General features: G+C 45.0%; 1 protein-coding gene and 1 non-coding gene across 2 annotated transcripts in view; one reads left to right on the forward strand and one right to left on the reverse strand.

The window, feature by feature from the left end:
- Nucleotides 1-404: 404 nt before the first annotated feature.
- trnae-cuc lies at nt 405-476 on the reverse strand. Its single transcript has one exon. It is a non-coding gene; the product is annotated as a tRNA-Glu (tRNA).
- A 1,871-nt stretch (nt 477-2,347) lies between these two features.
- Nucleotides 2,348-13,468, forward strand: part of LOC119414139 (sarcoplasmic/endoplasmic reticulum calcium ATPase 2) — a 30,468-nt gene continuing 19,347 nt past the window's right edge. Inside the window, exons 1-5 of the mRNA XM_037681264.1 lie at nt 2,348-2,786; nt 3,379-3,396; nt 3,468-3,550; nt 9,685-9,789; nt 11,112-11,250. Of these exons, the coding sequence (XP_037537192.1) occupies nt 2,669-2,786; nt 3,379-3,396; nt 3,468-3,550; nt 9,685-9,789; nt 11,112-11,250 (463 nt within the window). The 5' untranslated portion in view covers nt 2,348-2,668. The remainder of the gene's footprint in view (nt 2,787-3,378; nt 3,397-3,467; nt 3,551-9,684; nt 9,790-11,111; nt 11,251-13,468) is intronic.

Genomic DNA, 13,468 nt, shown 5'->3' on the forward strand with positions numbered 1-13,468 from the left:
TGAGTAATGAACAAGGCTGGGAGTTTTTAAAAGCCTCAGGAATCTTTTGCAGGTGTTTAGAGTTACGTCGTTGATTCAGATGGTTAGGTTAATAGCTTGTTTAGAGAACCTTTTCATGATATGCTAATTTTTTGGGACAGGCATTTTGGGTTTTCATGAGCTGTATGCCATAATCATCAGTATTAAAACAATTAAAGACCTGAAATATTTCAGTTGGTGTGCAATGAATCTGAAATATGTGAAAGTTTCATTTTTATCATTACATTATGGAAAATAATGACCTTTATCACAAAATGTTAATTTTTTGAGAAGGACCTGTATATGTATGTGTGTGTATATATAATCAGTTCTTTCAGCTTCCTATAAGCTTCTTCACTCCATCTTGGCCCACAAAAAATGCTTTTCTCCCTGACTGGGAATTGAACCCAGGCCACGGCGCTGAGAGCGCCGAATCCTAACCACTAGACCACCAGGGATTTTTTTTTTTTTTTGTGGGAGAAAACCGAAGCAGTCGGAGAAAAACCCATGGCTGAGAGACATACCACTTCACTGAAGTTCACACGTTCTCCAGTCAGTGAGACTTCATGAGCGAAGTGGTGGCACGAGTGTTTGAACCACCTGCACCTCTATGACCCGGTCAATCAGGAAACGGCTCCCCGTCACCCTGCACCTTAAACCGGGTAGGACCTGTATTCGGACAGTCAGGAAACGGCTCCCCGTCATCCTGCACTGTAGCCCGGGTAAGACAGATGGACTGGTCTGGAGTTTGGATCAAAACAGTCCCCCCTACGCCAGCAGTAGGATCAGAATTACTGTGATTAGTCTTACAACTACAAAAATGAACATCAACACAGACAACATGTTCTTACTCTCTGAGTGTTCCCCCCGTTTATCAATGGTTTCCAGATGTTTTTTGATGACGTTATGTAAAACATCAACAATCAAAGCGCCGACATACAGATCCCGTTTACTGATCATGACTCTCAGCTCTACGGCGGAGCAGATATCTTGGATATCCCGAACCGCCTTTTTTGACGCTTTTTTGGACTCTTTTATGTTCAAGTGTAACTTCTCAGGCACGACAAGTCCATCCAGAGTTCTAGAAACCAGATAATCCAGGAAGAATGAGGTGTCTTCCGTGGGAGTTGTGTTCTTACTGATTGCACCTACTTTCGTCAAAACCCTCAGCGTCGTGGCCACTGTGAAGAACCGCAGTGGGTTCTTGGTCGCTGCGTCGCCAACAGTTTGCAGAAAGGATCCTGGCACTTCCATTTTTCCTACCGTGAGTGAAAATTGAACAGTTACAGACTTCTCTGATGCGTGTTCAACTCCAAACCGACCTTCAGAAAATGATATTTCAGTAAACACAGCAGCCCTATATATAGACTTTGACTGACGCCACGCTGTCCTTTGATACGTCATCGTCAGATGTGCGCATCAAAAGGCAGCGTCATCGAAATGCATGACGTCAGATATGGCATCAAAAGGCAGCGTCATCAAAATGCATGACGTCAGATGTGCGCGTGAAATTCTGAGATTAATAAACATTAACTCAATATGCATAAAACAACAACAACAAAAAACAAAACGAAAACTCGATACGCAGCTACTTCCGGTATAGAACTTTTCAGTTTCCAGGCAACAGTTGTTTACATGTAAACAATTATCTTTTTGAACCTGAAGCTGAGTAGCGGTTACACACCAGTGAGCACAGATAAGCCACAAACTGCTGTCAATAAAACTATTGTAAGGCTGGTTAAACTGTTTATCAGCCTTTAAGCTTGGTTTTGTATTTCATTTGTGTTTTCCGAGCCTTTAGGTCAGTAAATGCAACGCAGCCATGGATCGTGACACATTTCAGTTCGTGTATGATTTAATTTTTCATGGCAGCATGGACATGGCTAAATGCTGTCTGTGCCAGAGCTAGAGACTGAAAGTACACAGTGTTGGAGTCAGAACAACTCAGCTGCCATTGTAACTTACATGTTGAGGAAGTAAAGTTCAAGAAAGAGATCCTTGTCTTTGTCATGTATTGTCCATCGCCGCACCGGAAGCAAAAGCACAACTGGTGTCAGAATCGTGACATTGTACAAGACTCGTGTGAGTCCTGAACTGAGTCCAGCTTAAAGACAGGCTCCAGCTGCGGACGGAAGCCGTTCGCAGCAGGTCCTGTGTGACCCCCTCTCTGAAGACCCGAACTATCCCTTTAAACGCGGGTCGCAGATCCGCTCCGGCTCCACTTCCTGTCTCCTTCAGTCCTGCAGGCTTCGTCCAATGGAGTGAGTCCACATGCAGGAAGAGGGGCGGCGGATTCATAAAACCCTCACCGCCGGTACCGAGCGGACCACAGGGAGCCGCTGCGCCACGGAGAGGACACGCCGGGACCGGACCGAACGCAGCCCCCCACCCCGGACTCTGCCGCAGACACCTCCCCACAACACCCCGAGACGAGCCGAGGCTGCCCCCGCCGGGAGAGAGGAGCTCATCCCACCCAAGTCCCGAGTTTCCCCCACGAGGAGCCCAGAGACGGGGACACGTCCCCCGCGGTCCACAGCAGCTAACCGGGACTGAACGTGTCTCCACTGCCTGTCCTCCTTATTCTTTTACATTTTTATTAAAGTACAGTTTTAAAGAGGCTCCCCCGGAGCCGCGTGGCCTTTTAGCGGGAATGGAGAACGCGCACACGAAGAGCGTGGAAGAAGTTTACACTTTTTTCTGCGTCAACGAGAGCACGGGACTCTCACCTGAGGAGGTGAGACGACAGCGGGACAAATGGGGCCTGAACGGTACGAACCTGTCCTCAAAGTCCACTGTATGATGACGGGGACCGTGCTGTCCTCTGTGGGACCTTCACGGTGCCAGTAGACCTGGATGTTCATGTGGTGCGGGGCTTTAACATCTCATCGAACTGAAGACTCAGATTATTTTAAAGACCTCAGAGGAGCTGATGTGAACCTGAGCTCATGCGATGTTCCTAGAAAGCAGTCAATGATTGTTCACGCAGGGTAGTCCTCAAAACACCAGAGCTTCTCTTCTTTGAATCCGTTTAGACCAAAACACAATAAAATACACATAACAAAACTTTAAGATGGCAACCAATCTTAGTGTAATCAATAAAAATATAATCGACTAAATTAAAGATCAGGAGGTTCCGCTCGGTTGACAGATGTTTTCAGCACAGATTTAAAACCATCAAAGGTCCGAGCACATCTGGTTTTTAGGTCTACCTCTAACATGAGCTCTGAAGTTAAGGTGTTACCACACCTGTAAGACAAATAAACAAATGTCCTCAGCAAAGTAAACAAATTCAAACGACGGTGTTTGACTAATCCTGTGTTTCTTTTGGTTCATGTGGACCCTGGACACGTCCGTCCACAGAGCTACCAGCAGAAGAAGGTAACGATCTCCTGACGTCATGGTCACAGCTGGCGTTCTGCGGTGGATCACACTTTGTTCTCTGTCTCCAGGGAAATCATTATGGGAGCTCGTCCTGGAACAGTTTGAAGATCTGCTTGTTCGGATCCTCCTGCTGGCCGCGTGCATATCTTTTGTAAGTCTGATGTTCCGTTTTGAGTCCTTCTCTTTGTTTACATCATGAGTTTATTATTGTCCAGCTCGTGTGTTTGCTCCGGTTGTTTTAAAGACGTTGATGCACTATTGTAAAAAGTTAGTCGCTCACTTCAACCTTCATCCATATTTTAACACTGTGGATGAAATGGGCCGGTCTGTGACGAATGGCAGCCAGTAACTCATGTGGTGCTGAGGTGAGAACATCTTCAGTTTGTTGAGCTGCTCTCAGATTACGCTCTCTTAGAAGAGAGCCGGCTTTCGGCTCGTCTGAGGAATGGTGACAACAGCAGAGCAGCTATCACCTGGGGCCACGGGCGCTGAGACTTGTGAGAAGTCGAGCACGACAGCTGGGACGCTGACGGTGCGTGTTGGTGTGGAATGAAGGAAAGCGCGTCGCTTTTCACACCAGAGTGAGTTTGTACTTCACAAGACGCATCTGATCTCGTACACGTGGGTTTCTCTTTGGCGTGGACATTTTATACTCAGAGAGAAACTGCAGCAGTGAACTCCTGGTAAGCTCCTCCCACTGCAGCGCAGCGAGCGCACGGCTGGCAGAGGTGGACGTTTGTTTCCAGGTGCTGATGGAGGAGGAAGTGCTGTTTTGAGGAGGCCCTTCGTGTCGTCACCGGACGATGCGGGAGCTCGTCGGCAAGCTTCGCAGCCGGGACGCACTTCTGGCTAGCAGCCGCAGAGAGCTGCTCGTGTCGCCGCTTTCATCGGCCAACCATGTGAGCGAGACACAATTTTGGCAGCTCTGACGAAGGACGATCAGCCTTTAGATCATCTTGTGCTGATTAATGATGAAGTTGTAGCCGTTTTGGTGGAACCTTGAGGAACAAAGTTTTACGTGGTCTCTCGCAAAATTTCACACTCGACTCTTTCACCGCCTGAGTCTGGGACCGAGACAAGTTCTGGCTGACCCGGTCCATTCAGAGGACACGTGGAGGCAGCGTACCACCGAGGTGCCTCTGTGCCGCTGAGCAAGGTAGTAACAGGACCGACGCGGCACAGATGAAGTGCAGGTTGATTACCGGGGGAATGTTAATGACGACGCACAGCAACTTTGTAGTTTCAACAAGAGTGAGTTGATTCTTTCAGTTTAGTCAATGACACGAGGTTCGACACGCTTCACTTCAGCCCAGCTGAGTTCTGCTCCACGCCTCTTGGTTCCGCTCCGCCCCCTTCACGTCTGCGCAGGAAGTGGTCGTCTTCTTCTGTGATTTATGAACAACCAGAGGGAGGAGAGCGGTGGACTGACCTGCGTGTGATGAAAGAGCCTTCAGCGTGTGCTCTGTTAAAGACCCTCAGCTACTACCACATCTGTTTTTATCAGTATCTGTAAAACCGACTCGGTTGCAGACACTTTTGTGTTGGCTAATGTTAATTAGCTGTAGCCGTTCTCTTGAATGGACTTGACTTCAAACGTCAGTCAGTTGTAGATGGACACCCAGTAATTATTTCCAGAACGTCTCATCAAAGATCCAGCCCAGTTATCAGCGCCTGGAGTTTGTGTTGACTCGGCTACGGCCACGCCATGTTCTAGCTGTCTGCAAAATTTACTAAAGTTGAGCAATTTTTATCAAGTCTGCTGAGAGGAGTGATTATTGAGTGAGTGCAGCTGAGGCTAAGGAGCAGATGAGCAGCTGGAAGGATGGCTGATGGAAACAAAGGCCGGTGACTCAGACTTGCTGAAAGCACAAAAAAATCCAAACAAAGTCGTAAAGGAGTGGAAAGTAACAACTAACATGTAAACATGTAAACAAACACAAAACACAGCTTCCAACTAGAAGCAGGAGGAGCTGGGGGTTGAACTCTCATCACACCCTGACGTCGTTACAGTTTACAATACCACTCAGTGTTAACGAACGGGACAAATAAAATAAAGATGTACTTCAGTTATACGCTCGTTGATGAGGCTTTTTTAAAAATATATTTAGTTGTAATGAGTTAATTGAGTCTGAAAAAGTGTCACTTGTCATTGAGATAAACAGCCTGTTAAAGTGTGTGTGTGTGTGTGTGTAATCCATACTTATGGTACAGCATAGAGATGCACGATGTTGGATTTTTGGACGATCTGATATATGTTAAAACTTATTTGGCTGATAACCAGCACCAATCTTTTCCCTAGACCTCCTCACAGAGACTACATACAGTATGTTGCTCTGCTGTGGAATTAAAACACCACATGACTCTGCACGGTCTGTCAGTTTGAACTGATACCAAATGCAGATGTCAAAAAGGGGTCTGAAAATGATGCAACACTTCAACTTGGATTATGTTTAATGTCAAATTTATTCATGACATTTACTCTCTAACACAATGACACTTGATCAGTGCAAATTTGTACATTTTCACAAATCTAAAGTCAACCTGTTCACAAGCGATGAGTGAAAAGTGCGTTAATAGACGTACCTGACCGTTTCTTAAATTAAAAATTAACTTAAAACAGAAGCCTTTTTATATCGGTGAGTTATTTTGATGGAATTGCCGATCTTTGATCTTTAACTCTTTCACTAATATTTGCCGATACTGTTACCATGCCGATAATATCGTGCGTCTCTAGTACAGCCCTAAATCTGGCTCCAAAACTAACATGGCGCCAGTTGTAAACTGAACTTTCTGTTTTAAACAGTGGGAGTTAATGGAGTCACTCCGTCATTTTTATTTATGCTGATGCTCAAAAACCCCAAAATCATGACGTGTTTGAAATAAATGACTCTCAGCTACTACCAGACTCCGTATGTGTCAACTGATCTGAACCGTGGCCAGATTGTGCTTCCTAACGTTCTTTAGCAGTGATGGACTTTTCAACCCCATCTTGAATGGGGGTTGACTCCAAAAGTTAATCAGTTGTAAATGTCCGTCCAGTGACCACTTCTGAGAGTTTCACTGAAATCTGGCCTCATGGGATATTTTGCTAACAGATGACTGGACACAGTCCCAGTGTTTACCTTGTTGCCCACCTTTTAATGGCGCCTGCAGGACAGGAGTTGACGTTTGCTTCAGAGGGTCTGTCTGCTCTTTAAAGCAGCGTCACTTAACAGATGGCCGAGAACAGTGTGATAACTGTGACGTGCGAGAGCTGGTATGTATCGTGCAGCGCCCAGTCAGGTGATACGGAGGTGTCGGGGCTGCTGTTTGACCGGGGGTGGGGGGGGGACAGAGTACCACTCCAGGCCATATTTGGGCCCTCGCCCGTCTGTGGGAGGTCTCTGTGCTGGACCTACACTGGTTGGAGGCGCTCCTCAACCTGCTGCCTCGCTCGTACAGCAGCTCTGCAGAACTGTCACTCTATCGGTTTTGTTTGAAAGGTTTGTATTCAGATGACGTCTTCAGACCTGCTCACGTTTTAAAATAAAGTTTTGATTTGTGGATAAATGTTTAATTACTGAGCCCTGGTCAAAATGAGTTTTTAATGTTTTCTATCCTCAACAAGAGGATTTTCATTAAACTACAGAGAACGATGTTTTCCAAAGCTGTTGGATGCTCACGAATGTTGTGGTCACGTTATTAATGCGTCTCTTGTAGCTGCTGTGGTGCTTTTCGTTGGAGCGACGCCACTGACCGTGTCTTCGGCTGCACGATGAGACGCAACGTCTCAGCGAGATTGTTTTAGTGCGTTATGGAAGGTTATCAAATCGTTTGAGACGAACAGGATAAAGTTTTTTACGGGAACGCCTAACTACAAAAACCTGATGACGCGTTTGTGTCTGTTCTGATAAGACTTATGGTTCAAAACACGTTTTTATTTTCTTTGCTGGCTGGGTTTCATGAGTAAACTGCATCATTCTTTAGTCATGAACTCTGTTCTCATGTGGGTTTTTACTGTTGACATCCATTTTTCTTCTGTGTATTTCAGCACGTAACTCGTTCCACAGTTTTTATTCTGCTTCAACATCAAAACGTTCGGGACGTTCCTGCTTTGACTTTTGGTATTTGTGCAATTTTTATTTTTTGAATTACAGTAGTCCCTCGTTTATCGCGGGTGTTAGGGACCACCCCTCCCCCCGCGATAAGTGAAAAACCACGAAGTAGAGATGCAGTAGTCCAAGTTCAGTAAACTTAGTCATGACCTGTGCCAGACTAATCACACCCACTCATCACCTGTTACTCCCAATCTCCCTCCTTAAATAAGCAATTTAAATTTCAATACTGTCACATTTTACATAAACAATCCATGCAGCATGGGTTGTTTATGTAAAATGTTACAGTATTGAAATTTAAATAGTAGAGAAGTGCAGCAGGACATCACAGGGATGTCACACAGCTTCAGCTCTGCAGCACGGAGCAGAGATGTACTTCTTGATCAATTACACTGAAACAACTGAACACAGAAGTTCTAAAATAATTAAAAATAACTTTTAACACTTTTACATTTTGTGATTATGATTCTTTTTGCGATGTGACAGACTTTGAGTTTTAAGTTGGAAGACAAAAGTTGATCGGTGCATCTGGACAGCAAAGGGTTAACCCTTCACAAAGCTGCAGCAGCAGAAATGCGTGTGTGTGGCAGATAAGGAGATCAGCTGATCAGCTGCAGGAGGGAGCTTCCCCCTGCACTTGTGGGCTGCACACACGGTGCAAAATCATTTTAAAATTATTTATTTTAAATAAACAATCCATGACTCATCCATCAATCAGCCAATTGTGTCATGTCAAATCTTACTTTGAAAATCTGTGATATAACGAATCCGTGAAAAACGAACCACGAAGTAATTCAAAATATCCTGATGCATGCTCAATAATCCAGGTGGAAAAATCCAAAAAAGTTCAATCTGGTCCTCTGGACATTCAAAAAGAAATCGTCCATCATTAAACAGGGGTGGAGGCCTACGTGTTCAACTGTCCCCCTCTTACAATGCTGTGATTGCTAGTATCACTCAGCCCTCTGTGAGTAGTAAACAGCCATCAGTGTGCTAATGATCCTTTGTTAGGCTGATGGTCCTTCTTGAGCATGTGATCAGCTGGTTTTGGTTGTCAGCAGCAAAACTGGTTGATCCACTCTGAGAAGGTGCTATTTAAGAGACTGAGCTGAATACAGCTCCTCAGACTGAGGAAGTCTCTCGGATGAGAGACGAAACGTTTCTACATTTTTTTGTTGTTTTGTTTTTTTGAATGTCCAGAGGACCAGATTGAACTTTTTTGGAACCACGAAGTAGCGAGGGACTACTGTATAGCCCTTTTTGGCCATTTTTATTTTTTCTGTAGAAAATGAATGGAACGCTGTTTAACATCCTTCAGACCTTTTACTGCTCATTTCAGCATTTTTCTTTTTCAGCTACTTTCATCTTTTGTGCTCTTTTCAGCTTCTTTCTGCCGATTTCAGATGTTTGTGCTTACATTTGCTACTTTCAGCTGTTTGTCTGCTAATGTCAGCTGTTTTATGCTCCTTTTTGTTTACTTTCTGCTAATTTAGTTTTTTATGCTTTTTCAGCCTTTTATTTTTTAGCTAATTTCAGCTCTCTTCAACTTTTTTTTTTTTTGCCAAGTTTAAGCTTTTTGTGCTTCTTTCGGTGTGTTTTATTTGATCTTATTTCAAACCTCATATTAGTGTTTCAGGCATAGAAGGTGTGGTAGTAGCTAAGAGTGATCTCCAACACATACTGAAGGCTAATCAGAGGTTCAAGGTGGTCGTCAAAGTTAATACAAGCTGTAGCAACGTGTGTGTGTGTGTGTGTGTGTGTGTGTGTGTGTGTGTGTGTGTGTGTGTGTGTGGGTGTGTGTGTGTGTGTGTGTGTGTGTGTGTGTGTGTGTGTGTGTGTGTGTGTGTGTGTGTGTGTGTGTGTGTGTGTGTCTTAACAAATCTCATGAACCACTGGATGAATTTTAGTGACGCACAGAAAATAATCTTTGGATCTACAACAGCTTAACTTTTAGAGTTTACTTGATTCAAGATGGCTGCCACAGGTAATCGACCTTAGCAAACACAAAGACGTCTACAACTGAGTCAGATTTTTACTAAAATAAGTTAAGTGCTGAAAATTGTTCCTACGAAAGACAGGTCTCATGTTTTTACTTTTTTCTGGGTTTTGTCCTTTTTTCTTAATAACTGTAAGTTTATGGGAGTTTTCAGATTTGTAAACAATAATGTAATTGTTTTTGTGTTTCTTTTAGGTGCTGGCCTGGTTTGAGGAGGGAGAAGAAACCATCACAGCGTTTGTGGAGCCTTTTGTAATTTTACTTATCCTAATAGCCAACGCCATCGTTGGGGTGTGGCAGGTGAGCTGGATCCTTGGACCGTCTTTTTTAAATGTCTCTCTCTCCTCTGAGTTTGGACAAAATGTCTGACGTCATCTGGATCGAACGCTCCCAATGCTGAAGTACAGCAATGTCAATCAACAGGAAATTGTATTTTGTACATCCAAACAGAAAATGAAGAACAACAATAAACAAAAATCCTGTTTTAAATGCCTCTAAAACCAACAAGTACCAGCACTGAAACCTGTCACTGTGATCCGATGAGCTGTAGGAAAATTAACAAATCAGTGATTCATGGCCATCAAGTACAGGGCGGCTGTGGCCGAGTGGTTAGAGCAGTCGTCCTCCATTGCAAGGGTTGGGGGTTCGATTCCACCAGCAGTCACATGTTGAAGTGTCCCTGGGCAAGACACTGAACCTCTCATTGCCTCTGATGTGTGTCCCATCAGTGCATGAATGTGATGAAGCACTGATTAGTCTCTTTAGAATGATTTGTTCAATTAGCTTTGTAGGGATCTAGTATAGAGCTGTATGAACGGGTGAATGAGGCACAGATTGTAGTAAAGAGCTTTGAGTGTCTTGATCAGATAAAAAGGTGCTGTATAAGTACAGTCCATTTACATTTGTTACTTGGTTTCATGCAAGATTTTTTATGTTCAGATTCAGTAAAAATACAATAATAAAAACAGAATGGAAACTCATCAAAATTACCAGTCTGAAAACCAGTGCCATATTAGACCATAAAACTCTGGTTGGTAGTAAGAACAGATAAATACTGTATGTGCCTCTACTAAAGTGTGATTTAGTGGCATGACTAAAAATTGTGATAGATTCTGGGTGCTGGAAGTTATTTTTGTCTCAAAATGTTTTCTGTTGATGAATAATAAAAGAAACTGTGTGGGCAGTCCATTCTGACTGATGTCTGCTGGGCTCAAACACAGTGTGCATGTTGGTGGAGGGTACAGCAGGAAAATGGAAAGAAATCACTCATGGAAGGAGCGCATCACTCGCCTCCTTACATACCAAAGTCTCAAACAGATCTCTCTCAGTATGTGTTGCACCACACTAACTGTTAGCGTTAGCTCAATATCTGCAGAAAGGTTTGACGTGGAACCGTTTGTGTGTTTGCTCCACAAACACATGAGCAGACACGTGATGCACGATCGTCCATCCGTCACGGAGGTAGACGATAACAAACATCGTCTTGTATTTTGACACAAAAAGGTCAGCGCCCTGAACACAAACGGTTCTTTCTCTAATCAAGTCCGGAGCTTCTGCAGTGTGTGTATCTGTGGGATGTGCTTTACTACAGCAGTGACGGCATCATGTGTTCTCCTCGCCAGGAGCGTAACGCTGAAGATGCCATCGAGGCGCTGAAGGAGTACGAGCCCGAGATGGGGAAAGTGTACCGGCAGGACAGGAAAACGGTGCAGAGGATCAAGGCCAGAGACATCGTCCCAGGGGACATCGTGGAGGTGGCCGGTAGGTTTCCTTACTTCATCTCATCTGCAGCTCATTCAGCAGTTTTGAAAGAGTGTTTGTTTTTCTTAGAGCTAAAAGCACATTTCTTTGGGTTAATATGATAGTTGTGTTTTTGTCCCTTCCTCTATTAAAACCTCTGACCAGACCACACAAATCCAGGTATGCCCACAATTTTAGCCCAAAACTCTCCATCCCAAAGAGCCACTGCAGAGGTGACTCACCCTGCAAGAGTGGTGTATTTTGAGATGTTCCAATTAACCCGTAGTCTCTAAGGGCGGTGAGTGCAAATGAGATTAAGACCTGTTCGTGTGTGTGTGTCTGCATACACTGAGTTGGAGTCAGCCTGGTGAACAGCATCTCCTGCATCCCCCCTGCTCGTCCTAACTCAGAGGGTTCTCATCCTGATGAGGTTCAGTCAGCGTGTTTCTGTACAGTTTCCCTGTCAGCTTATCAGTATTTCTGCAGAGCAATGAATGAAACCCATGCGCTGAGGAATGCTGGAGTCCTTTAAAACACACACTTTATCTTGACACTCCGTTTGACCTTAAGCCACAGACGTGATGCGTAGATTTTCTGTGCGTAGTGGTAGGCTTTATTTTTAGCTGCCATGGGCCGTTCAGTTTCTGGAATGCTGTATTTATAGAGGCACTGACAGTCGTGAAAATGACAGCTGTCTGGTCCCACACCGTGCCTGCCTCTACCTTCCTAATCAGGGAACAATGCAGCAGTGGGACTGTAGGGTCACCTTGACAAGGACGAACAAAGCAGAAATGTACCGTTTAAGTTTTATTGCTCTAATAATCTTTCTATAATTGTGTGATGCAAGCTGAATGTGGAGAGTTAAATGTTTGGCCTGTGTTTGCAGAGTATGTGCAGATACTGTTGATGAAAGCAGCAGAGTGCCTCTCTGTCAGTAGCACGAGGCTTGGTTGTAAAGAGACACCCCCACCCCCCCCCCCCCCCACCCCCCGGCAGGCAGCAAAACTGGACTTTCGATCCTGCAGTCAGGACGAGCTCATCAGTCCCTCAGACTGTATAAATCTTCCACATATCGTTTACAGTGCCTCCTGTCAGGCTTCCTTTTCACGAGGAGCATTTTCCCCGAGCTTCAAAGTGACCGTGCCATGTGGAGGAGTGCGATGACGCAGATGCTGGCCGGGCGGCCGCTGAGCACTGACAGAGGGCGCAGAACTGAGCCCTGTGAGGCTGCCTCGTCCGTGAGAAGAACCGCCGGCAGCCTGCTCTCCCTCAGGGGGGGCTGCTGTGGGCTTCAGTGATGCTTTGTACGCACGCCACATCACTTCACAGGTTTACTCTCACAGTTAGCTGCACATTATATGCTGCTTAACACATGTCTGGAATTAAGCAACAGACTGTCTTTTAGATCTATACAAAGTTTGTAGTTTGTCCTTTTAACTAACCTTCAACAGGGACACTTGCTGGTAAAGAATAGGTGCAGGTTTCAAGACTGGATCTGTGGGTTATCCCCCATTTGGCTGTCAAGTTGTGGAGTCAGGTAGTTATGGGGGTGGTTTAATGGGAGGATCTCTCATCTGCTCCAATTGTGCTAGAGACGGAGTGAAATGACCTTAAAGGGAAGCACTTGGCTGATAAATGTCCCGCCCCACCACGCTCTGTGTGCTGCTACTCTACCCATCAGCGCCCGCCAGTAGGACTCCAGACACCGGGGATAGTATGTGGCGGTAAACGTGATCTGCCAAGTGTCTGTTGTCACAGAGCAACAGACTTTTGGCAGAGGTTCCTGACTTTTCACCAAGTCCAACAGAAACCCGTGCGCACCGAACTGCAGTCGGAGGGGCACAGAGGTTGTCCTACAAACCACCACAGTACACATGGAGGGGAATCTGTAGATTCTGAGCCACGCAGGACACGATGGAACATTTAAGACCAGAAAAACGTTGAAGAAATGCCCAAACTTCCAACATAACGTTGTAAAAATCTATGTAAAAAAAAAAGTTAGATTTGATGTTTGAATTCTATAAAAAGTTGACAAAGATCCAATATCAATAGTGTTAATTTGCTGCCATTACAGTCACCATGGTAACCACACAGACGCATGTATGCCACTCCTTGACTGCTTGGATGTACACTGTGCATTGTGGGGGGGGGGGGGGGGGGGGGGGGACCGAAAAGCACCTGGCTGCAGTTCAGCCTTCTCCTCGTGGTAAAAGAGAAAAAGCCCACATCGCTTTTAGGT

Source organism: Nematolebias whitei, chromosome 8 (genome assembly GCF_014905685.2).
Source record: "Nematolebias whitei isolate Nwh7 chromosome 8, NemWhi1, whole genome shotgun sequence".
Lineage (NCBI taxonomy): Eukaryota > Metazoa > Chordata > Actinopteri > Cyprinodontiformes > Rivulidae > Nematolebias > Nematolebias whitei.